The sequence below is a fragment of the Rhinolophus sinicus genome, chromosome 4 (genome assembly GCF_057876585.1).
Source record: "Rhinolophus sinicus isolate RSI-liver-muscle chromosome 4, RSI-T2T, whole genome shotgun sequence".
Taxonomy (NCBI): domain Eukaryota; kingdom Metazoa; phylum Chordata; class Mammalia; order Chiroptera; family Rhinolophidae; genus Rhinolophus; species Rhinolophus sinicus.
Window position 1 is genome coordinate 34,177,349 of NC_142504.1, and position 22,774 is coordinate 34,200,122.

The window sequence follows — 22,774 nt, forward strand, 5'->3', positions numbered from 1 at the left end:
TGCTCAAGAATTGTTATATCGCTATTAAATATACCTTCAAAAGCTTTTATAGCTGAAGTAATTTTAATATGTACTTCCAGAATAACGATTAGTAAATTTGAGGGCTAATTTAGAGTCTTGTAACATTATGAGAATAATTATTGTAAAAGAGATTTTTTTAAAAGTCATAGTCTACTTATATATTTACTTGTTTTATGTATTATAGAAGTTTTGTATATATATATCCAATATAATATTTCCTCTCATTATCATTATTATTGGCAATAACTCTTCACTACTTTTAATAATAGCATTACCAATAGAAATAGAAATATTTAACAGTTTTCATGGTTTTAAAAAATGTAATTCAAAATTCTTTATTGTAACATGATGATGGCTTACTTGTTTGTGAACAAACAATAAAATAGTTACTATGTAATATCAGATTGCTATCTCTTACTTTATATTTTCTATCTTACAAATCCTGGAGTTTCCTGAAATTTATAACATGCAAAAATGATATATTTGCTCTTTTATTCCTTTTGGAGTACAAATATGGAATACAAATATGAAGTGGGTACTAGTCAAAAACATTGCTTCTTTCTCATACATTACTATTGGGAGAGAAAATTAATACAACTTTCATGGAGGGCAATATGGTTTTACTTGTCAAAATTAAAGATGCTCATACTCTTTGGTCCAATAATTTCAATTCTAGGTTTTCATTCTATACATAATCTTGCACATGTGGAACACAAACTATGTGCACAAAAATGAAATATTTGTTGCAACCTATTTGTAATAGTAGAGGATGGGAAACATTAGTAAACGCTCATTATTAAAAGACTGTATAGATGAATTATAGTATATTTATACAGTGGATTACTATGCAAATAGTCGCTTAAATGATGATTTTTATATGTACTGATTTGGAACAATCTTCAAGAGTAAAAACTCAAGGAACAGAGAACAGTATATGGTATACTACATTTTGGTGTGTAAGGAGAGAAAGAAGGGGAAAAAAAGAGAGGGAATTCACACATGTATGTTAGCAAATGCATGGATTATGGTTGGAAGAAGCTCCAAGAAACTGGGTACAGTGTGTGCCTCTAGAGAGGGGAATTGGGTCACTGAGGAAAAGGAGGGAGACTTAAGTTTTTATTGTATATTCTTTTGTATCTTTGTATCATGTGTACATAAATCTTTCTTCACATATCCTAGGGTGCCAAAAATTGTGTACAAGTGGACACTTTGGTCAACGTTGCTCAAGCAGTAGTAGTTCGCCATAATCAGAAGTGTCTGGACACTGATGGAAACCACTTTGAGCACCTCTTGTAATTGCAGAAGTCACACGTGACTCATATTCATCTTTTGTTATTGGTACATATTGAGTATTACAATTTTAGTACAGTTTTCCTTTCTTAAAGTGTGTATACGTTTTTGGCATCCTCTGTACACACACACATAATTTTAAAAACTAAAAGAAATATAGCCTCATGTCCTAGAAGAAATACACTATCTGATATTTCTTTTCATTTTCTCCTTTCCCATCCGTTACTTAAAGAAGACTGAAGTTCTTTTGTTAGTTGACAAAGAACGGATATTTCTACCTTTACAAATATCCTTTACAATCATTGCCAAGTAATTAGAGAAAACTTGGATCTCTTAACCTTAACATTTTAAAAGTGTTTGGCTTTGTAAATATGCCAGTGTAGTTGGGTCTCTGCAATCTAAACAGAAGCGGAGATTTGATAGTTACAAAGGTGGAAAAGAATCCCCTTTGGAGGTTGGAATTGTTTGTGGTCTAAACTGAGTAACTGCCAAATTGCTTCAATGTACTATGTACACAGTCTCCGAATGATACTCTAGCATAAGACCGTAATTAAATCTCTGAAAATGTTTGAGGTTGCACCATATAAAATATGGAAACTGTTTTAAATATGCACCACATGTATAAAACATATTTAGAGATTAATGGCAGTAGGTTGGAAACCTTATTTCAGTTTTAAGAGAAGTTTCTAAACTTTAAAACAATGAAATAACGTACCCACCAGAAAAAAAAGTTAAAATTTCAATACAGAAAAAGAATTACAAAGATCTTATAACATTTTGTAAAATGTTGTCTTGCGTATAGGAGAAAAGTGCCTCAACTCCTATATTTTGTGGTTATTCCATTGACTGTCAATGAGTAACAAGAAAAGTAATTTCATTAAAAGAAATCTTAAGGACACCAGAAGAAAATTCACATTGTCATATGCATTCTCACAACACAGATACAAAAGCATGCAAATCAGATCAGTGCCAATTCACTGTTCCCCTTCACCATCCCCAGGAATTTATATTCATTTATCTTCTACAGATGTTTAAATGACTGTACAGTCATATAAATGGACTGGCACTTGAGCCCCTAGAATAACCATAATAATACATACCCCCAGGAGAAGGATGTCTTTGTTTCCTGGATCTTGGAGTCGTACAACATATGGTCTGACAGATTTTAAGCTCCAAGTATCTATTTTTAGACATGATGGTCCGTCACCCTTATCTTTTAATAAAAGGGAAAGTATTTGTTGAGCTAAGACCTGCTTTCACAATAGCACTTTGGCTAGAAAGCCAAGCGGCTTTGTCAGCTTAGAGAGTTTGGTGAGATGAATAATTTAGTCTGTAGGAGTAATATGTCTAGAGAAGAAATTTAAGTAGGGGTTAGATAATGCAGGTAATTAATTAAATGATCTTAGGATATCTGATTCACAATGATTAATTTAAACATGTACTAAAAATACATACAGATCAGAAATCATGATTGTGATATTCTCTAGAGTAATATAGAACACATACTTCACTACATAATATTAATAGAAAAAATTTGTTTTATGTGCTTTAAAACTCACTGTCTGTCTTTTGTTAATGTTCACAGAGAATCACAATTCCTGGTCAAAACAGAACAGAATCGAGCTAAGGTATTTACTTATTTATTTGCTTGCTTACTTACTCATTTATTTAGTTTGAACAGCATTTATTATATGCTCTTTTAGAGTAAATATAATTATCTGCCTAGCACATTTTGAACTTAATTAAAAAACACATACACAACTAGATCTACTACTCAATTTTCAAATACCTCTACACTACTATACCGCTTTTAAATGCTAAGATTTACATTTAATGTCAGGAAAAATGAACCGTTTTAGAGTACTTATCTTTAATTAGACAAATATTTGAATTTTAAAAGCACTTTTCCAGGAACAGTTCTAGACTTTATTATTGGGATTGCGTCTTCAGATCGTCATAGTGATTAAGTAGGTATAAGGGATACTGTGTCATGATACTTCCCTTGGCACTAGGAAAATCCTAATATAGTAGATGCTCCTGGGCTAAAGGACAGAATAACTCCCTCTAGTGCACTGATGGCTGGGAAGTCACCAATCTTATTGACAGAAACAGATGTCATTAACATTTGCCCTCATCTTCACCCTCTCCTTTGGCAAACCTTCGAGGTTGTCCGTGTGACACTGGAAAAGGGCGTGCCCAGCATGGTGCTAGGTACATGCACACCATCCTCAAGTGACAGATGAGTTGGGGTCCAAGTCTTTGGTGCTCAGAGTGGAGTTTTCAATTAAGACAACAGTGTAGATGGTGCTAATGTTCTGAGGAGAATCCACAAGATGAAGTGTTATAAAAAAATAGAAGAAAAAACAGTAAAAACCTAACTTGTAAAACCTGTACCAAAGCAGAAAACAAACATTAAAAATAACATTTATGTTGAATTCTGGTTTCTGAAGAGGTTTCATTTCAGAAGAATAAGAGAATAGAGACTTTCGTGGGAACTGTGAAGCATTTTTATTAGCACTTTTATGAACGCTAGAGGTTGTTTCTTTTCACTTTATAAAATGTAGCTTCCCTTTTCCCTGGTTTAAACACACGACTGATACTAGTCTTATGCTTAGGTACGATCCCAGTCATGGTGGGCGAGGTTCGTAATAAAAACGGATCAAGGGAGAGTAAAAGACTCAGCAGTTAACTAGGTACAAGTAAAAAGAGGAAGAGAAAAAGAAAGGAGAGTAAAGATGAGATGTCTCTGGGAAAGAGTTATTAAAGTATCACCAACAGAAATGTATATAGTGAAATAAAGAGAAATATCTGGCAGCTTGATATAGGCATGGCTGAGAGACATTAGGTCAGATAATTTCCTCTCCTTGCCTGTCACAAGTGACACTGTTCAGGACTTTATTACAGTGGTTTGTACAGGGGGATGGGCGGCGGCGGGGGTGGGGGTGGGGCTAAAGAAAGTGGGAGGGCATTAGAGTCAATACCTGCTGTTTTGCCGGCCTAGCAACTGTTTCCCCTTCTCTAGCTCTTCATGTTCCTTTCGGAGAGGGGCTTAATCACAAGGAACAACAACCTGCAGCACTGGAGCTGGGAGTCCAGGCCCCAGTGGGATTAAGCCCTGAGCCGCTGAGCTGCTAGCCTAAAGCTCCTTGAATTTTCCCCACGGGGAACAGAACTGGCCCCAGAATCCAGGGTGGGGCTTTAACCGGCAGGTGAAAATCAAGAAACTCCAGTTTCAAAGGTGCAACAGTTCTCAATTCTAGCTATACATTAGAATAATCTACTGAATATCAAAAAAAAACAAAAACAAAAACCAGTCCAATGTCTGGGCCTCAGGCCAAACCAATTAAATCAGAATCCCTGGGGGCAGAGAGCTGGGCTTCAGTGTTCAAAAAGCTCTCTAGGTGATGCTAACGTTCGGCTACTATTGAAAACAGCAAGATATGAGGGATACAGAGGTGAAAAAGTGAAGAGTGCAGCTCCTCAGGGTTAAAAAGGTGCAGAGGGAAGCTCTACAGGCAGCTCTGGAGTAGGGGCCACTTCATGATCAGCTGACTTGCCTAGTGTTAAAGTGGGATTTAGGGGACTTGGGGGAGCAGGACACCAGCCATCTAACAGGCTTAGGAGTGCAGTAAGGAAGGCTGAAGCGCAGGACGGCAAGGCTTCTCGGGCTTTGTTATATTGCTTAGGGACCGTCCTAAATTCTCTCCTCAGTGGTTATTTGACAAGCAGCATCCAGCTCCCTTTCCCAAGGTCTAGCCAAGGGTCACAGTCATTGAAAATTTATCAGAATCTTCTCTCTCTCTCTCTCTCTCTCTCTCTCTCTCTCTTTCTTTCTCTCTCTCTGCATGGATTTGAGTGCTTAGGATGAGAGGAAGAATGAGCCATCTTCTTGTGATCATAAATCTATCACTTTGTACAAGGAGAACAAACCTCCCATTCAATAGAATCACAGAACTTTGGAGCTGGAAGGGACCTTTGATAACATTTAGTTCAACACTTTTCTTTTGGACTGTGAATATCTCCACTAGACTTGCTAAAGGCAGGGAGTGTTTCTTAGGCTTCATTGTTGTTTCTCTGGTGCCCACCTGGTGGATATAGAAATATTAAAAGACCAACTGAATGAATGAATTTTCAGATGAGAAAGCTGAGTTGTGTAGTCAGCAAATTAGTCAGTTCACCTATTCATTCATCCATCCATTTATTCATTTACTTAATACCAGTAAAAATAGAGAGCTTTAGATATCTATGAGAATGAATGTACAGCAGGGTGACTACAGGTAATAACACTGTATTGTATACTTGAGATTTGCTAAGAGAGTAGATCTTAAGTGTTCTCACCACACACATAAAATAACGGTAACTGTGTCAGGTGAGGGACGTACTAATTAACTTCATTGTGGTAACCATTTCACCATGTTAGGTGTATCAAATCATCATGTTGTATACTTTAAATATATACAACTTTCATTTGCCAATTAATCTCAGTAAAGCAGAACAAATAAAACTAACAAGCAATTGTAATCTACTCATAATTTTTACTTTCATGTAAGATAATGTAGTTTTTTTTCCTATAATGGATATTTTGGTATTTCAGAAAAATAAATTTTTGTAGCTGAGGAAAAAAAAGAAATGTAAGAAGCTAGAGCAGTTCTGACGATTTTAGAAATGCAAGTACACTTAATCCAACCAACATTTTGATGCACCTACTAGGGAAGGCATTGTATTAAGTGCTATAGAGGTTAGTTGAGTTTAATTATTAAGGGCATAAGCTCTGGATTCAAAAAGTCTGGGTTTGATTTCTGGTTCCTCCTTCCTGGCTGCATTTTCTTAACTGCAAAATGGAGATAATAAAACATGCCTTGTTGGGATAACAGTACCTTCCACATAATAAATAGTCAATAAATGTTAACTATTATAAGCATGATTTAATATTATCTGCTATTTTGAACCCTCCTACAACTAAGAAGAGTGGGACCTGTTACCTAGATGGGATTTAATTTTACTGAGCTTCTAGCTGGGTTTGGGTGTGCCAGTGTGGAGATGGGACTGGACATAGCTGAATTTGGGAAAAATAACGGGGAGAGGAGTTTGAAGTGTTCAGGACCATCCAGAAGGAAGAAAATGTGAGCCAGTGAGTCCAATGGGGGATCTGAAAGTTGTTTTCTGTGTGTGTGGAATGTGATCCCCGTGACAAAACCTGTAGTGAAGTCTACATTGCTCACTGATGTTGTCAGGTGATATGGTTTGCTTCATCAGGACTCAAAGTGGCTCTGGGTTCGGGGGTTCTGGGTCCAGCAAGGAGCATGTGCAGCTGGCAGACCCAGAGAATGGCAGGGCATCTGGATTCCACAAAGATGAATTCAACTCAGTCTGTGCCCTCAGGAATTTCTGTCTAACAGCAGAGGAGATTGAGATGTATGCACCAAATTTATTTCAACACAAAATAGAATGAATTTAGTGTTACGATGATTGAACAAAATGCTACAGCAATACAGAAGTGGGAAAGATTGATTCTGAATGGGGGTTTGGAAAGACTTCAGGGGGCGATGGGAAACTGAGAGATGACATGGTTTTAGAAAATAATGCCAACAACTAACTCCTGTCTCTAGACCATTTGCTATGTAAGTCACCATTGACTGGGGATTCTGTTACTTGCCGTTAAATGCAATCCTAGCAGAGTGTTCAGGAGATATGCATTAAATGAATAAATAGAGAATGAGAAGAGGATTGGAATGGGAGTTCAAAGATCTCAACTCTAATTCTGGCTCTCCAACGACAGCAATGGACACAGATGTTTTTGACTGTCCAACTTCTTTTTCTTCATTCTAGTAATAGTAACACTTCTCTTTTGAAGGACTGCCTCTCCCTAAGTCCAAATGGTTTTGCTGGGACCACCAATCACACTATATCCTGCCATCCTCACCCTTCCCATGAAACAATGGGAGTGGTCGTATGATTCAAGGAAAACCAATACGAGTCCTTATTTTATGTTCAAGACTAAGAGTTAGAATTTCTTGCTTTTCCCTTGAGTTTCCAGTTAAAAGGATGTAACCTTAGAGATACTTGCCATATGTCTTGTTCCACGGAAGAGCCTAAGAGAATGAGGCCTACATACAGAGAGAAGCTGAGAGAAGAAAGCCTCCCCACCCTTTTGCTTGAATTAGTTTGAGTTGTAGTTCTGTCACTTGCAACAGAAAGAATTCTGTGTAATATAGACACTAAGTACCAATATTATTTGTTAGATAAGTAATTTTTACCATTTTGGGCCTCAGTTTCCTTACTTACATGTAAGGGGGTTTGGACAGGAGAATCACTAATATTCCTTCAAGATCAGTTTCCATTTTTCACACTTCTATAACTGTTGTGGAATTTGAGCTAAAATATGCTGGCCTTTATTAAGGGAAAAATAATGTATAAAGGAAAATTCTCAAAACACCAGGCTGAAACCTACTTTCCTTTCTTCATATCAACTCTTAAGTTAGATTATCACAACCGAACCTTAAGACATATCTTCCAACAGTGGAATGTGGTCATTCAAAAACGGGAAAAATTACCTTGTAATTTAGTATATGACAAAGGTGGCATTTCAAAGAAGTGGACAAAGAAAGTGGTCATTAAATGATGTAGGAACAATTGACTAGCAATTTGGAAGAGAAACAGAACTGAATCTCTACCTTGTTTATTCCAAAATAAAATCCAAGTGATTCAAAGACTTAAAAACAATAAAAACTAAGACTTAAAAGAAAAATAATAAAGTATTGGATGAAAATATGGGTGACTGTTCTTTATAAACTTGAGATAGAAAAGGACTTTTTAAGTTTGACAAGTAAGTATAAACTCAAATGCAGCATAGGCCAGGGGTTAGGAGTACAGGTTCTGGAAGCAACAACCTGGCTTGAAATCCTGGTTCCACATACATTAGCTTTATGATTTTTATGAAAAAAGTCACTTAATCCATCTAAGCCTCAGTTTCTTCATCTGCAAAATTGTGATACTTACTTCATAGGTTGAATAAAGAAAAAATTATGTATAGGAATATTCTGGAAAAAATAAGCCAAAAGGATATACATATAACGTAAATAGTGGTTATTCTAAGTGACGGAATTGTGGGTGAATGTTTTTGCCCTCTTTCTATTTTCTATAAAAATATTTCTACTTTGATAGTTTCTATAGTGAATTAAAATATTGTTTCTCTCTGAATGTCAGCAAAGCTTGCAATTATGACCGTAGACTCTGGAGATGGGCTTCTTAGGTTCCAATTAATTACCAGCTGTGTGAGCTTAGGCAAATTACTTAGCTTCTAACTCAGTTTCCTCATTTATAAAACGGAGATAATGTTATTTCCATCATAGACTTAAATGAATTAATGTAGGAGAAGTGATTAGAATACTACCCAGCAGATAGTGTTATAAGACATTTTTTTCAAACGTTATTAATATTTTTCTCTTCCACGTCCTTTATCTCAAAATTCCTATTCTTCGGATGCCTTTAAGTCAACAAAATAAATTATAGGTATATGTGAGTAGTTCATTATAGTGTTTCACAGCTAGCAGCAGACCATATAGCCTGTGGTCTGGTGGCCCTTGAGCTAAGAACATTTTTTAAAGGATTGTGAAAAAAGAAGAATGTGGAACAGAGATAGTAAGTGGGCCACAGGGCCTATATTTACTATCTGGCCCTTTATAGGAAAAGTTTGCTGACTGCTTAATTTGTTTCCCCTTTCAAATATGTTTATGATTTAAAATCATCATGCTATAAACACCAAGGAATAATCTCTCAAGGTGAAATTTCAAGAAATACTATACATAGGAAGGGAAGTAGTTTTGGACAAGTAAGATGGTATTCCATTTTGTGATTATTTGCTCCCCTGCTATGGGAAGGTAAGGTTTTCTACCAGTGACTAAGAATCATTTCGTAGGAATTAAAGGCATGGTCCTGTAGGATGAAACAACCCCAAAAGTACTTAAACTCACCAGGGTGAATGGGATTGAAAATGAATGGGATTATGGCTGAATGGGATCTCAAATTATTGTGCTTCTCTTGGCCAACTCTGCCTGGCTGATGGTGGCAATCTAACTACCGTGGGAATCCAGGATCAGTTCTGGAATCAGCCAGTTTGCCAGGCAAAGTATTTCCTTGCCACAGACCCTGTGGTAATGAATGTGGGAGTAGGAGAGCTGACTCATGAAGTCTCTCTAGACCTTGGTTAGACACATTTCAGAAAGTTACCAGCAGGAAAAACTTTAGAAATCTAAGGTTGTTAAAAAGCAATTTTGAAAAGGGGGGAAGTGAAGCTACCTTTATTTTTTCGTTTGTTTGCAAACAGTAGAGTGTTAACCTATGACCATGGGGTAACTTTACTGCTTTTATCTGCCTTAAGCAATTTACAAAACAGCTGGCTGCAGGCGAGTGCGAGACGGGACTTGGTGTTCCTCTGAGGGCCCTAAAATGAGACTGGTAGGATGCTGGCAGGTCTGGGGATGTCTTGTCTGTAGAGTCCAGGAGTCTGTGGGTGTGGTTGTACCCACACAGGGCCACTTCCTTTCTGACCTTAATTGGGTCTGCTGAGATTCAAACGTGAGTGGTCAACCAGGGGGCTTTGGCTTTCCAGAAGTCTATTTGCATGAAAAACTAAGGATACTTCCTGGGCTGAACTGGTCAGGCAGGCATGTCAGGCAGGCACTTTGGCTGAACTGGTCAGGCAGGCATGTCAGGCAGGCACTTTGGCACAGAACGCCCCCCCCCAAAACAAACAAACAAACAAACAAACACAACAACAACAACAAAAAACAAAAAACCCTTAGTTATACTAGGTCAAAGGTGCTGCTGAGTATAGCACAGATTCTGTATTCAAACCCGACTTTCAGCTTATCCCCAAGGTGTCTAAGTCCAATTTGTGAAGGGAGGGCACCGGAGTCTGTGCTTTCTACTGCACAGACTTTGGGATCAAAACGCGGGGAGGGGATGTTCCAAATAGACTTGGCAACCTATTCTTTTCTCAAACACAGAAATTAAAAAACACATAGACCATCTAATATCACCATGGTTTCAGAAAAGAAAGAGAATTGTAAAAGAGATAATGAAAATACAAAATTTTAAAAAATTGACTTACTTTATAAAAAACCCAGAAAGATGAAAAGTTTAGAACAGCCTCTAGGAGAAACTCCCCTTTACCACATTGCAACTGCTTCACCTCATCTTTTTTCCTCTTTGTTTGTTCATCATCACTTATTCCCTGCCTCCAGCTTCTCCCACACACAGCATCCCCCCTCCTGAGTTTCCAACCACACTTTCTTTTTCTTAATTACATCAGTTTAGTAGGGTGTGGGTCAGCTATGATCTTGGGGAGGTATCGTGGCGGGGGGGGGGGGGGGGGGAAGCATGTAGAGGCGCAGACACTCAGCAGGCTGAGAGTGAGACCTACCATCGGAAACAGGTCCAGAAGGGCAGGGGGTTTGTCTTATTTTCTACTAAATACCCCCATCCTGAGTAAAGGGCCTGAAATGTGCAGGTGCTCAATAATTGTTCATTGAATCAATGAATAAAACACAGGCAAGGTATATGCAGGTTCTACTGTAACATACCACCAATGACAACATGACAACAAGGCAGTAGTCACTGCTGTTATTGGAGGTAATGACATTTCACAAATCATTAAACCTCTTGGCAGAAAAATGAAAAGGAAAAAAGTAACGGACAATACACCATCTTAATCCAACCATTATTACAATTTTGTTATTATTCTCTTCAATATTTTGTAATATGCATTTAAGATATCTTTGTAATCAGAAAATTTTGGATAGGAAATATGGAAACACTTTTCAAAAGAACCAATCTCCTTTACCTACAAGGTATCACTCAAAATAAACTTAGGTGATGTCACCTGAGAAAGTCTGAAAAAACCTTTGATAATCTATGTCAGTACAGCAAAGCCTGTGGTAAGAATCACAGAAGACTTACGGGTCAAGGAGGCAGAAGACATGCATGCATTCTCTTGCTGGCTCCCACTCGAAGGGTTTTACTCTCTCCTTTGTAAAATGAGAGGATTGGGACTCCATAATCTCAAAGGTCTTAGAAAGTCTGAAGTTCAATAATGCCTAAAAAAGATGTTATTGTTTTACGGTCTGATTGTAAAGCAGTTTAGAGTTAAACTATTTATATATTTATGTATATAAATGTATATATTTATAAATTAGTCAATATTTTTCTTAAATATTTTATTACTATAAAATAGTAAATATTAACTTAGATATAGGTGCTCCTTCTAGGCAGAAACAGTGACTAGAAATTTATACAAAGAGGCCATTTCTAATTTTTCAAGACTATTTTTTTACCCGAGGAACTGCAGTCAGCAGTTTCACTTACCCTATAGACGGATTGATTATAAGTCCCAAATATAAATCTTTATCCTTATAATAAATAAAACAGCAAGTTAATTCAAAACAAAGTGACAACAACACACTTGCTAGGTGTAATCCAAGGGACAGAGTGAGGATAAAACATTAATTGGTCTATTGGTGCAAAAATGGGATGAAGAAAATTAGAGGAAGGTAAATGCAGGAAATTCCTTTCAGCAGAATTCAGAATCAACCCTCTCCCTCACTTTCCATTTTTCTAAGGACTAACACTTCCTCCATTAGATAACTCGGCAGCCTGATGATTATTTCATTGATCTGGGATAATCTTTCTTTTGAGGGTAAGAGTAGAATTGCTTTGAATTGAAGCTTAATCTCCATTGCTACCATCCCCAGGCAGGTGAGACCGTTGGGACCAGAAGGTTTACATGTAGCGACGCTCCCAAGGGTGGCAAAAGCGCACCTGCTGTGGAGATTAAGTTTCTGTTAAGTTTTAAGTAGTCTAAACCCTTCACAATTAGGGAAAAAAAAAAAAAAAAAAAAGAACCAAAAGCAATCGAGCTGCAAGCAGTTAACTCGAAGTCTACCACAATTACTGTCCCAGCCCAAGGCTGACACGGAATTCGGACCAGCAGCCACACTCCACGATTTCCAAGGCAGTTCAGGAAAAGAAAGAATCTGGGACTGTTTATGAGCCTTTGATGCACGCGTTTTCCTGCACCAAATGCCGAGGTGTTCATCGGCATCGTGTTAGTCACACTAATAAGCGGAATCACCCTGTCAGGCTGCGAATTCATGTGCATAATAGCGACTTTCCCACCGCGAGGCGCCAGCAAGCACTGGATCGCCGCTGCATCTCTCCGTCGCTGGCTGGGACGTAGGGAAAGGCGCCGGCCCCGCCCCGCCCTCCAAAACCCGCCCCAGAGGTGGGCTTCCTGCGCTCACCGCGGTCTTCTGCCGCCCTCTGCTGGGCTCTTTGGGTTATTGTACCTAGTGCGGCCGAGAGGCCCCCGGGGTGCGCAAGGCGGGTGACGTCACTTCGGAGCGCAGCCCGTGGCCGGAAGTTAGTCGCCCGTTTGCACTCCTCGGTTCCGCTCCAGACCCCAGAGGCGGAAGTAAAGCTATTGCCAGGACGTAGGTACAATGCAGGTTGCGGTTGGTGGCTTACTGCTGCGGAGGCTTTTATTTCTAGAAGCAGGTCTGGGTGACCTTGACGTATAGCGGAGTCCCCTTCCTGAGCAGCTCCTTGCAGAATTGTCCTTGTGGGAGGAAGAGGGATGGGAAAAACCCATGGAAGGGAACCTGTGGCGTTACCATGATTTTGAGTTAAGACTCACCTGGGTTCGAACCTTAGGCTTCACCTGACTAACACAAGCTAGTAATGAAACTTGGCGCTTTCCCCGATTTTGTAATTTTAGGGATAATGCCTACTTTTTAATTGTGGGGTTTAGGTAAGAGTATGTGAAGCACTTAGCTCTGGTTTTACAAATCATATTCGTGATTCCATTACTTTTTCCCATCATACTCAGGCATGTACTTGCCATTTTCTTCTCAGTGCCTGAGAGATGTTTAGTATGCAAGAGGTTATGTATCTCACGAGAACGTTATACAGTGTTAGCTGGGATGGATCTCTTCTGTATTAGGAAATATTGACAGTGTTTTGTCTTCCCCACCCCTTTTTTTTGCCTTTTCTAGGGACGGGCTATTTTACAGTTTTTTCTGTTGGAATGCAAGTCCTCTTTGCTAAAGACAAATAAGGTGAGACTGCATTGTTGTAAAGATCTCCAAACAGCTTGTTTTGTCAAAAGAAGGCCAATTGGAATATAGTACCCTGGGGCCAGTGATTAGCCATTTCCATTAAAAGCCCCTTTATCAGGCTACTGTGGAGCAGAGGGCAATGTAAATCTTTTATTCCTTAGATCTCATAAGCTACAGGTACACAAATTTTCATTGTATTTGTTAATTTTGGACTTCAGCCTTTGCAGTAATAGTTTTGGTTAATTACAAACATCAATTTGAGATTGAGATCCATATGGAGTATTAGTTATTTTTGAAATTTGTAGATTGAGACAGTTAATACTTCTTGTATTAGGCTATTTAAATACTCACCTTGCTAGATGTAATAGGAATAATTTGGAAATACTCACCTTGCTAGACGTAATAGGAATAATTTGGATTGAGATCGAGTGCTAAAAGAGTCAAGTAGCATTGATAATTTATCAGATTTAACTTTTTGATGTTGAAAACTGAAAAATAGATAAACATTTTTATATATATATATTTTTAATATAATAAATATTTTTATTTTATATTTTGTAAAATATATAGATATATTTTATCTATAATAAAAATAGATAATGTATTTTTTATTACATTTTTGCACTCCTAGGCAATTTTAGTTTTTTATAAATTTGTCTGATTGCAAAATAATACATATTAATTAAATACTATCTTGACATTTCAGAACTACTAGTACATAGCTGCCATTAATTGGTCAGAGGTAACTAACTGTTTCATTTTTTTCACTGGCTTGTACATAGTAATGTCCCCTCCCCCTTTTTATGTATTCTTGTCCTTTTATTTCCTTTGGATAATCTCCAAGTGGAATTGCTGGGTTCTCTTACAGCAGTGGTATTTGAGAATTTCCCCCATTTTCTGATGCACTCACCAACGTATTGGTGTTAGTTAACATTGTATTTAGGCTTAGCTGAGACTGCTCATAATATTTTTTGGGGACAGTTAACTGCATTTGTAGTATTGTAATCAAAACAGAATTTAGTTGCCAGTTCTAAGTCCACTTGAGCTCTTTTTTTCTATAGAGATAGAATACTTAGTTTTAGATTCCCTAGTAATAAATTATTATAAAACAAATTATTGTCTTCAACAATATGTATTTGTTAAAGATTTGTGGGAAGATAGTATTTGAATGGGACCTTGTACTGTGGATAGACATCAGGAGGATAGGTCTTTCTGAAAGACATTGTAAGTAAAGGCAGGGAGACAAGAGTCAAGGACGTTTAGGACCAGAGGTTTGAGAGGCAGTGGTCCCTAGTTGTAAGGTTGTAGAATAGAAGCTAGCTAGAAAGGTAGTGGAACTGCATGGTGAGGGCTTTGAATGTCAGCCTGAAGATTTTTACTTTCTAGGGGAGAGCTACAGAGGTCTTTAATCAAAAAATGAGGGACATAATTACATCTTTGTTTTCCAAGTACACTATAGTGGCAGTTTTGAGTGACTGATGTTAGAGAAGCAAGTTAGGCGGCTGTTACAGTCAGGGTAAGGGAATAGTAAAGAGTCGAGAGGTTGGAGGTCAGCGATACTGAAGAAGCTGTATCTACACGATTTGATGACGGGTTGCGGAAAAGAAAGCAAAACTTACTTTTAGATTTTTATCATGAGTGACTGTTAGGATAGTGATAGTGATTTCATTACTCAGAGGAGATCTAGTTTGCAAGCTGGGAAAGATGCTCATTTTGGTTTTAGACATGTTAATTTGTGTGAAAGAAATTTCCATAGGGAATACAAAGATATAAAATCCACCTATGATAGATTCAGGAGAAACCTTAATTTATTGCTCGTTTGTTAAGAAATTTGTCATATATTTTCACTTTTAGTCTCTTGTTAGAATTTCTTTTGAACTTTCTGTGACTCGTTTAGCCCTGCTTGTGATAGTGTAATCTCAAGGGAGTGTGTTATCTAGAGTAGAAGCCTTCAGACTTTTTTGATCCTGTACACTCCCAATAAGAAAAGTTTATACATGTATCTCTAATTATACGTATACTTATTTACCGATTAGTTATGTACATATCTCATAGTACTTTTGTTACATTTTAAAACATATATAGAAAGTGGAAATTTTAAAAGGCAAGACAAATACAAATTGGAGTTTTACTGTTTTTTTCCTTCATTCCATTGGATCATCTTGCCATTCCTCTTTGGAAAGCACTGGTCTTATCCACAGCTGTCAGTGTTCTGTCCTGTTATCCAGTAGAGGTCACCCTTGAACATCTGGAAGAGAACAGATTGTTGAGCTGTGCAAAGTAAAGCCTTCATTCTTAAGTTAGGAAGAGGACCTTATTTTTAAGTTTCTAAATTCATGCATTTTTGAAAGAGTATATAGTTACAGAGTAGTGTGTTGTATTATGGAGAAGTAAAGAATAGTGTACTCAGTATAGGGCAATATAAAATGTGCTTTAGTTGTTTGATGTTTACCCTGTAAGCAGCCTGCATTTTTGTTTGAATGTTATTTGATTCTGTAGTTTGGGAATATTTTTCCAATTCTTTGAGGATCTGTAGATTATCTGAGCTATAGAAATGTTCCCAGCCTGTAGGCATAATCCAAGTTTTTGTTTAGGTGGAGTAGTTAAAAGGATAGACACAGAGAGGCTTTTTTGATATTGATCTTAAAAGCAGTATCTCAAGCCCAGAGATATTAGTAGTGAGTTGAAACCATGTAGCTCTATTTCCTATTTTATGTTTAATTAGGTGAGAGGAAAAGGGATGTGCCTCCTTTAAGTGATAGTAGCCCATTGTAAGTAATTAGAAATCAAGAGCATAGTTTGTCACAGCTGTACAGTCTGAACAGGAGAAAGTGCAGTTTTAAAAAAATGTGTTGTGTCTTTCAGACAGCAAGTAGCTTAGAAACATAAATCATCTGATAAGTTGAATAACAAAATAGTACTTTTCTGTTGCTTTTCTCATAAAATATTTCCTATAGAGATGCTCATTTTTGTAGGGACCTATGATGATTATCATAGATAAGTTCATACATTTCAAGACTCATTTCTAAATGATCAGGAAGATGAGTTATTGAGGTTTTATCCACTTGCACAAAGTTATATGTGTTATGGAACAAATGAAGAGAGCCCTGGGTTAGTCTTTTGTAATGTGGTGCGGTGGGGGAGAATGGTAAAAGTAACTTTTTACTGTTATGTACCATCTTGCAACACAGTTCCACATGTGGTGGACTATTTGGATTAAATATTCCAGCTAGATCATTTTGAAGGTGAAAATTGGTTTGGAGTTGTTGGGTTACAATCAAGGGGGCAGAAAAGTAAACTGAAGGAGGGGGAGATAATAGCCTGAGTTTAAAGAGAGCCATGAATCTAGGAAAAAAATGTGTTTAAGGTGGATATTAGGCCTGAATTCTGAAGTGTTGGTTTTGAGGGCTAAATTTAGGGTTTGATAACCAGGATGTGAGAACAGAGGCAAAGAAGTCTGGTGTCTGTGGGCAAGAGCAAGGCCAAAGATCTGGGAAATTGGAAGACAAGGCAAAGTTGAAAGCATCAGTTAATAGGAACAAGCCAAAGGTTTGGAAATCAGGAGGATGAAGCAGAGATGGACAGTGGCAACTGGTTTTGGGTAGCCAAGGCAGGTAAGGCCAATAAAAAGAGCAATATAAAAGTAGGAGTAATTCTGGGGCAGTTATGATGCTATACTGCTTTTCTTTATGTTAAGAATGTACGGAACACATAAGTAAGACATTTCGTGGGATACAGTGTTCGTGCCCAAAAGTTATACATGCCTCTCCCCACCCCCATTGCCACTGGGGAGGGAAGAGGACATATTCTTCCCAAAAACCAACTGTGTTTTAAAAAATCACTCATCTAGATTAGGAGTGCCTACAAGGAGGAGACAAAAGAAATCTCACTCCCCAGCTGGTTGGTTCCTGCAGGCTCATCCCACCCCCCTCAGAATGCCTGATGACAGACATTCTGGAAGAGTTGAACATGTGTATCGGGAGTTTGGGTTCTCAGAAATGAAGGTGGACAAGATGAAGTGAAACTCTATGTTGAGAAAATTACATGTATCAGATAGGCAAAGATACTACATCTGCCTAGGTATCCAGCAATGGAGAGAATCAGGCTGCCTATCCCCAAACTGAATCATGCTAAGCCAAAAGGACACTGAGGTCACCTTCTTACCACATGCAGGTGACCTAGGAGCACCCCTGCTGGCTCTCTTATTGCTTCTCCCTTCCATCAATACCAGAGGCGCTAGGGTCCAGAGCAGGGAGGAGAGAGGTGAAAGAACATACTGCATCCTCACTAGCTAGCACCCAGTTTCTAGGTTGTAATTTCTATATTCCTCATGCTTTGTAAGTACATCCTTGTCCCAGAAGAGACATCTGATACTTGTGTTGAAAAACAAGTGAATGAAAGTGCATAATAAAAGTTATTACGCCCTCAAAAAAAAAAAAGAGAGTGTATGGAGCCCCAGGCCCACAGATAATCAGAAGCAGTGAGCTAAGGAGTGGGAATATGGTGGCTGAATTATTACCACAGCACCAGGAGATCTAGAGCTGTAGATATCTTATAGAAATGACTACGATGCTTATAGGATCATAATATGTTCTTTTAGCTGTTTAATACATGCATTTATATAATATCATATATGTCATTTTATACAGTATTCCAAAAGGTTGGGACTACTTGACCATTATGGTACCACAAAACCTCTTGTATTTGAGAAGTAACTTCCTCTGTGGTTCAAGATGTTGGATCCAATTTTCAGCAGACATCCTCTTCAAATCAGTTTCATGTAGGCTTTTTGGTGTGAAGTGTGGTAATGAACACAGTGAGAATGAGCTATTGAAGAACTTACTTACTATGGGAGTAGATGTTGACATGGCGAAGAAACGGCAGCCTGGAGTTTTTAATAGGACGGGTATTAATGAGCAGGACCTGAAGGTGTTTCTTCTGTCCAAAGGAGCTAGCAAAGAAGTAATTGCTAGCATAATATCAAGATATCCACGAGCCATAACACGCACACCTGAAAATCTTTCAAAACGGTGGGATCTGTGGAGAAGAATTATGGCATCAGATCTTGAAATTGTAAATATTTTGGAACGTTCTCCTGAATCCTTTTTTCGGTCCAATAACAACCTAAATCTGGAGAATAATATAAAGTTTCTCTACTCAGTTGGATTGACCCGTAAATGCCTTTGCCGATTGTTGACCAATGCTCCGCGTACCTTCTCCAATAGCCTTCATCTGAATAAACAGATGGTTGAATTTTTGCAAGAAGTCTGTTTGTCCTTAGGTCACAGTGATCCTATAGATTTTGTCAGGAAGATAATTTTTAAGAACCCTTTCATTTTAATTCAGAGCACCAAACGGATAAAAGCTAACATTAAGTTTTTACAGTCAACTTTTAACCTGAACAATGAGGAGCTGCTTGTTCTGATATGTGGTCCAGGAGCTGAAATCCTAGACCTTTCCAATGACTATGCCAAAAGAAACTACACAAATATCAAAGAGAAGCTGTTTTCTCTTGGGTGTACTGAAGAAGAGGTACGGAAGTTTGTCTTGAGCTATCCAGATGTGATCTTTTTGGGAGAGAAAAAGTTTAATGAAAAAATAGACTGCCTCATAGAAGAAAAAATTAGCATTTTACAAATAATTGAAACTCCTCGTATTTTGGATTCAAGCATAAGTACCTTAAAAAGTCGAATCAAAGAATTGGTAAATGCTGGTTATAACTTGAGTACATCAAATATCACTCTCCTATCTTGGAGTCAAAAAAGATATAAAGCTAAATTAGAAAAGTTAAACATTGGTTAGAACATTATTCTGGGGAATTAAAAACAGTCTATCTTATAATGTAATGATATTTCATTTTGAATTTGGGCCTTTCAAAAAAGGAGAAGTTTGATTTCTGAATCACATATACAGAGGGTGCCAAAAATGTGTATACATTTAAAGAAAGGAAAAAACTATTAAAATTGTAATACTCAGTATATACCAATAACAGAAGATGAATACAAGTCATGTTTGATTTCTGCAATTACAAGAGATGCTCAAAGTGGTTACCATCAGTGTTTGGACACTTCTTTTTTGTTTGTTTGGAGAAAGTTCGCTGATGCTTTATGCTTTATTGCTTTGCGGGAGGAGGTGTTCAGGATCTCTTGGTGGGATGAATCTGCTTCCTCTTCAGAGTCATGGGCTTCTGGCTGCACAAGATGGCACTGGCTTGCAGATGGCGGCCATGCGCTGTTCTGGGCCGTACTTGCGGATCATGTGCTGGATGCTGCTGAGGGTGGCCTGGGTGTTCTTGTTGATGGTGATCTGCACGTAGGAGGCAGCCAGCTTTCGTTGGCCGGATCTCTGCTTCATGACGACCACCACACCTTTGCCGTTGGCCCCTGGCTCCAGGCCCACTGTCTTGGGGTGAATCAGCCTGTTGTAGCAGAAGGAGTTGTGGGCCTTCAGATTATTGGGCTTGGTGTTATATGTCTGCTTGTTCCCTTTTTTTTAAAAACTTTTATTTGTTTAAGTATGTTTTTCTAGGACCTATCAGCTTCAAGTCAAGTAGTTGTTTCAGTCTAGCTGTGGAGGGCGCAGCCCACAGTGGCCCATGTGGGGATCGAACCAGCAACCCTGCTGTTAAGAGCACCACGCTCTAACCAACTGAGCTATCCAGCCTCCCTCTGCTTGTTCCTTTTGATCAGGAAGCTGGAACAGTTGTGTACGACCATCCATTGCAGATGCACGGACGTGGTGATAGCTGCTTTCGTGTGGCAGCCAGAGACTGAAAGAGCCAGACACTTCTGATTACAGTGAACTACTGCTTGAGAAACAACTGCTTGTATACGTTTTTTTGACACCCCCATTACACATATAATGATCCTTTGGATATTTTATTTTAAAGGTTCATGAAAACTCATGGCCTGTGTGCTCAACTGGAGTCTTTCCAGCTACCTTTAGTTTGAATTAATACAACATCCTATTATATGATATAGGCTGTGTAAATGGTACTTCCTGAGTGCCAAGGCAGAACAATGTGTAGAAAGATAGAAAATACAAAATAAGCTGTCTTTGGTTTCTGTTCAGGTTAAAAAATTGATAGATTCATTTTAGATCTATTTCTTCCCATGGTTTTGAATGGCAACCTATTTCTTCTGTTCCCACATATGTAATTATGGTTCATCTTTAAAATAGATTGCCAGTACAAATGTGACAAAACAGAAAGGAAGGGTTTTTCATCCCAAGTTCTGCATACTTAGTTTAAATCATTAGTATGCTTCTTCTGCCTCCCCCCACCCTTAGACTCAATTTACTATGGGAGTGTCTTGCTTTCTGTGAAGTTAAGGGCAACTGTGGTAGGCAGGTAATGGCCACCCAAAGATGTCAATATCATAATTCCCAGAACCTGTGAATATGTTGTTACCTTGCAAAAGGACTTCGCCAATTTGATTAAGTTAATGACCTTGAGATGGGGAGATTTACCTGGATTATCTGGGTGGGCCCAATGTAATCATAAGAGCCCTTAAAAGTGGAAGAGGGAAGTAAAAGAGGAGGTCAGAGTGATGCTATGTTAGAATGACTTGACTCATTTTTACTGGCTTTGAAGGAGAAAGGGGACATGAGCCAAGGAACACAGGTGGCCACTACAAAATGGAAAAGGCAAGGAAACATTCTCCCCCGTAGGGCCCTGAAGGAACTGCAGCCCTGCCAGGACCTTGAATTAAGCCCATTGAGACCCATGTCAAAGTTCTGACCTACAGAACCATAAGATAATAAATTCGTGTTGTTTTATGAGTTTGTGATAATTTGTTACAGCAGCAAATAGAATAACATAACTAAATAGATGATTAGTTGCATCATAGGTGAAGTCACAAAATATGGTCCTTTTAGTATCATATCTGTATTTCTCGTATTAATTTTTTTTTTTATCCAACTTCCTTTCTGGAATGGCTACTAAGTTAGTGTTTGTAAAGTCCTCTAAATGTATGAATGAAAAACTAAATGTGAGTAATAAAATTTGAATAAAAGAATATTTTTGCCTGATGAATGTAGTTTAAAGAAATGGTGATAGCTTCTGTACATTTGTATTTTGTTGGCATTTCATCTAATATAAAGAACAAGACATTTCTAGAGGTGTTAACTTAAAAAAAGACAAATCAGATGATGTCTGTATCTTAAAAACATTCACCATTTAGCTCTGATATAAACTGAAAAAGAAGGGAAAATTACACAACCTTTTAATTGTTGTTTAGAGTCATTTGTTTTCTGCAGGTGGATTTGGAATTAAATAACAATGGTGTCTGTCCAATCTTGTAAACCTTACTTCCTATCAGTGATGCCTCAAAAGTTATTCCCACTGATAGAAACAAAATACAGGCTGTTTCAAGGCCATTTGTATGTCAGTGATACTTGTTATAATTTTTCCAATATGCTATTTGATGGCAAGCAAGACATATGAGGTTGGACAGTTAAGTTCGCGAACTCATCCTAGAAAAACTGCTACATACCTCTTTGCTGAATATCACTATGGTTACCTTTGAAGTACTCCCCTTGGGAAGCTATGCACTGCTGCTAGTGCCTAGTCCACCAGTGAAAGCAATTTTGGAACTCATTTTCTGGAATGGCCGTCAGAGCTGTCATCGTATTACCTTTGATGTCCTGAATGTCATCAAATGTCTTCCTTTCAATATTTCTTTTATCTTTGGGTAAAGAAAGAAGTCATTGGGGGCCAGATCAGGTGAGTAGGGAGGGTGTTCCAATACAGTTATTTGTTTACTGGCAAAAAACTCTCACCGACAGTGCCATGTGAGCTGGTGCATTGTCATGATGCAAGAGCCATGAATTGGTGGCAAAAAGTTCAGGTCGTCTAACTTTTTCATGCAGCCGTTTCAGCACTTCCAAATAGTAAACCTGGTTAACTGTCCAGTTGGTACAAATTCATAAAAAAATTATCCCTCTGGTTTAAAAAAAAGATTAGCAACATCGTTGCAACAAGTTCGCAAACTTAATTGTCAGACCTTGTAGTTTAGAAAATACGAGCTTTAGAGTGACATTTTTTTCTGTTTTGTTTATTTTGGCCTTTAGATTTCACATATAAATAAAATCACATTGCGTCTGTTTTTCTCTGACACACTACACTCAGCACAATACCCTCCAGGTCCATACATCCCACCACAGATGGCAAGAACCCATTTCCTTTCATGGCCGAGCAATACTTCATTATATATATATATATATATATATATATATATATATATATATATATATATATATATATATATATATATATATATTTATATATATATATACATTTATATATATATATATATATATATATATATATATATATATATATGTCTTATCCA

At 37.9% G+C, this 22,774-nt stretch overlaps 1 protein-coding gene and 1 long non-coding RNA gene across 6 annotated transcripts; one reads left to right on the forward strand and one right to left on the reverse strand.

Moving 5' to 3' along the window:
* Positions 1 to 273: 273 nt before the first annotated feature.
* LOC141573087 (uncharacterized) lies at positions 274 to 12,547 on the reverse strand. The gene is made up of 3 exons (XR_012498652.2): positions 12,443 to 12,547; positions 11,272 to 11,408; positions 274 to 3,626 (listed from the first exon to the last, which is right to left on the reverse strand). It is a non-coding gene; the product is annotated as an uncharacterized LOC141573087 (long non-coding RNA).
* A 168-nt stretch (positions 12,548 to 12,715) lies between these two features.
* On the forward strand, positions 12,716 to 21,452 carry MTERF1 (mitochondrial transcription termination factor 1). 5 transcript variants are annotated; one of them, XM_019716585.3, is made up of 3 exons: positions 12,716 to 12,804; positions 13,362 to 13,424; positions 18,074 to 21,452. In XM_019716585.3, exon 3 carries the CDS (start codon positions 18,105 to 18,107, stop codon positions 19,224 to 19,226), a length of 1,122 nt encoding a protein of 373 aa, XP_019572144.1. In that variant the 5' UTR covers positions 12,716 to 12,804; positions 13,362 to 13,424; positions 18,074 to 18,104; the 3' UTR covers positions 19,227 to 21,452. The 5 variants fall into 5 exon arrangements, with proteins under 5 accessions (XP_019572144.1, XP_074196807.1, XP_019572152.1 ...); XM_074340706.2 differs by having other exon boundaries at positions 12,718 to 12,800; XM_019716593.3 differs by having other exon boundaries at positions 12,786 to 12,864.
* The last annotated feature ends 1,322 nt before the right edge of the window (positions 21,453 to 22,774 follow it).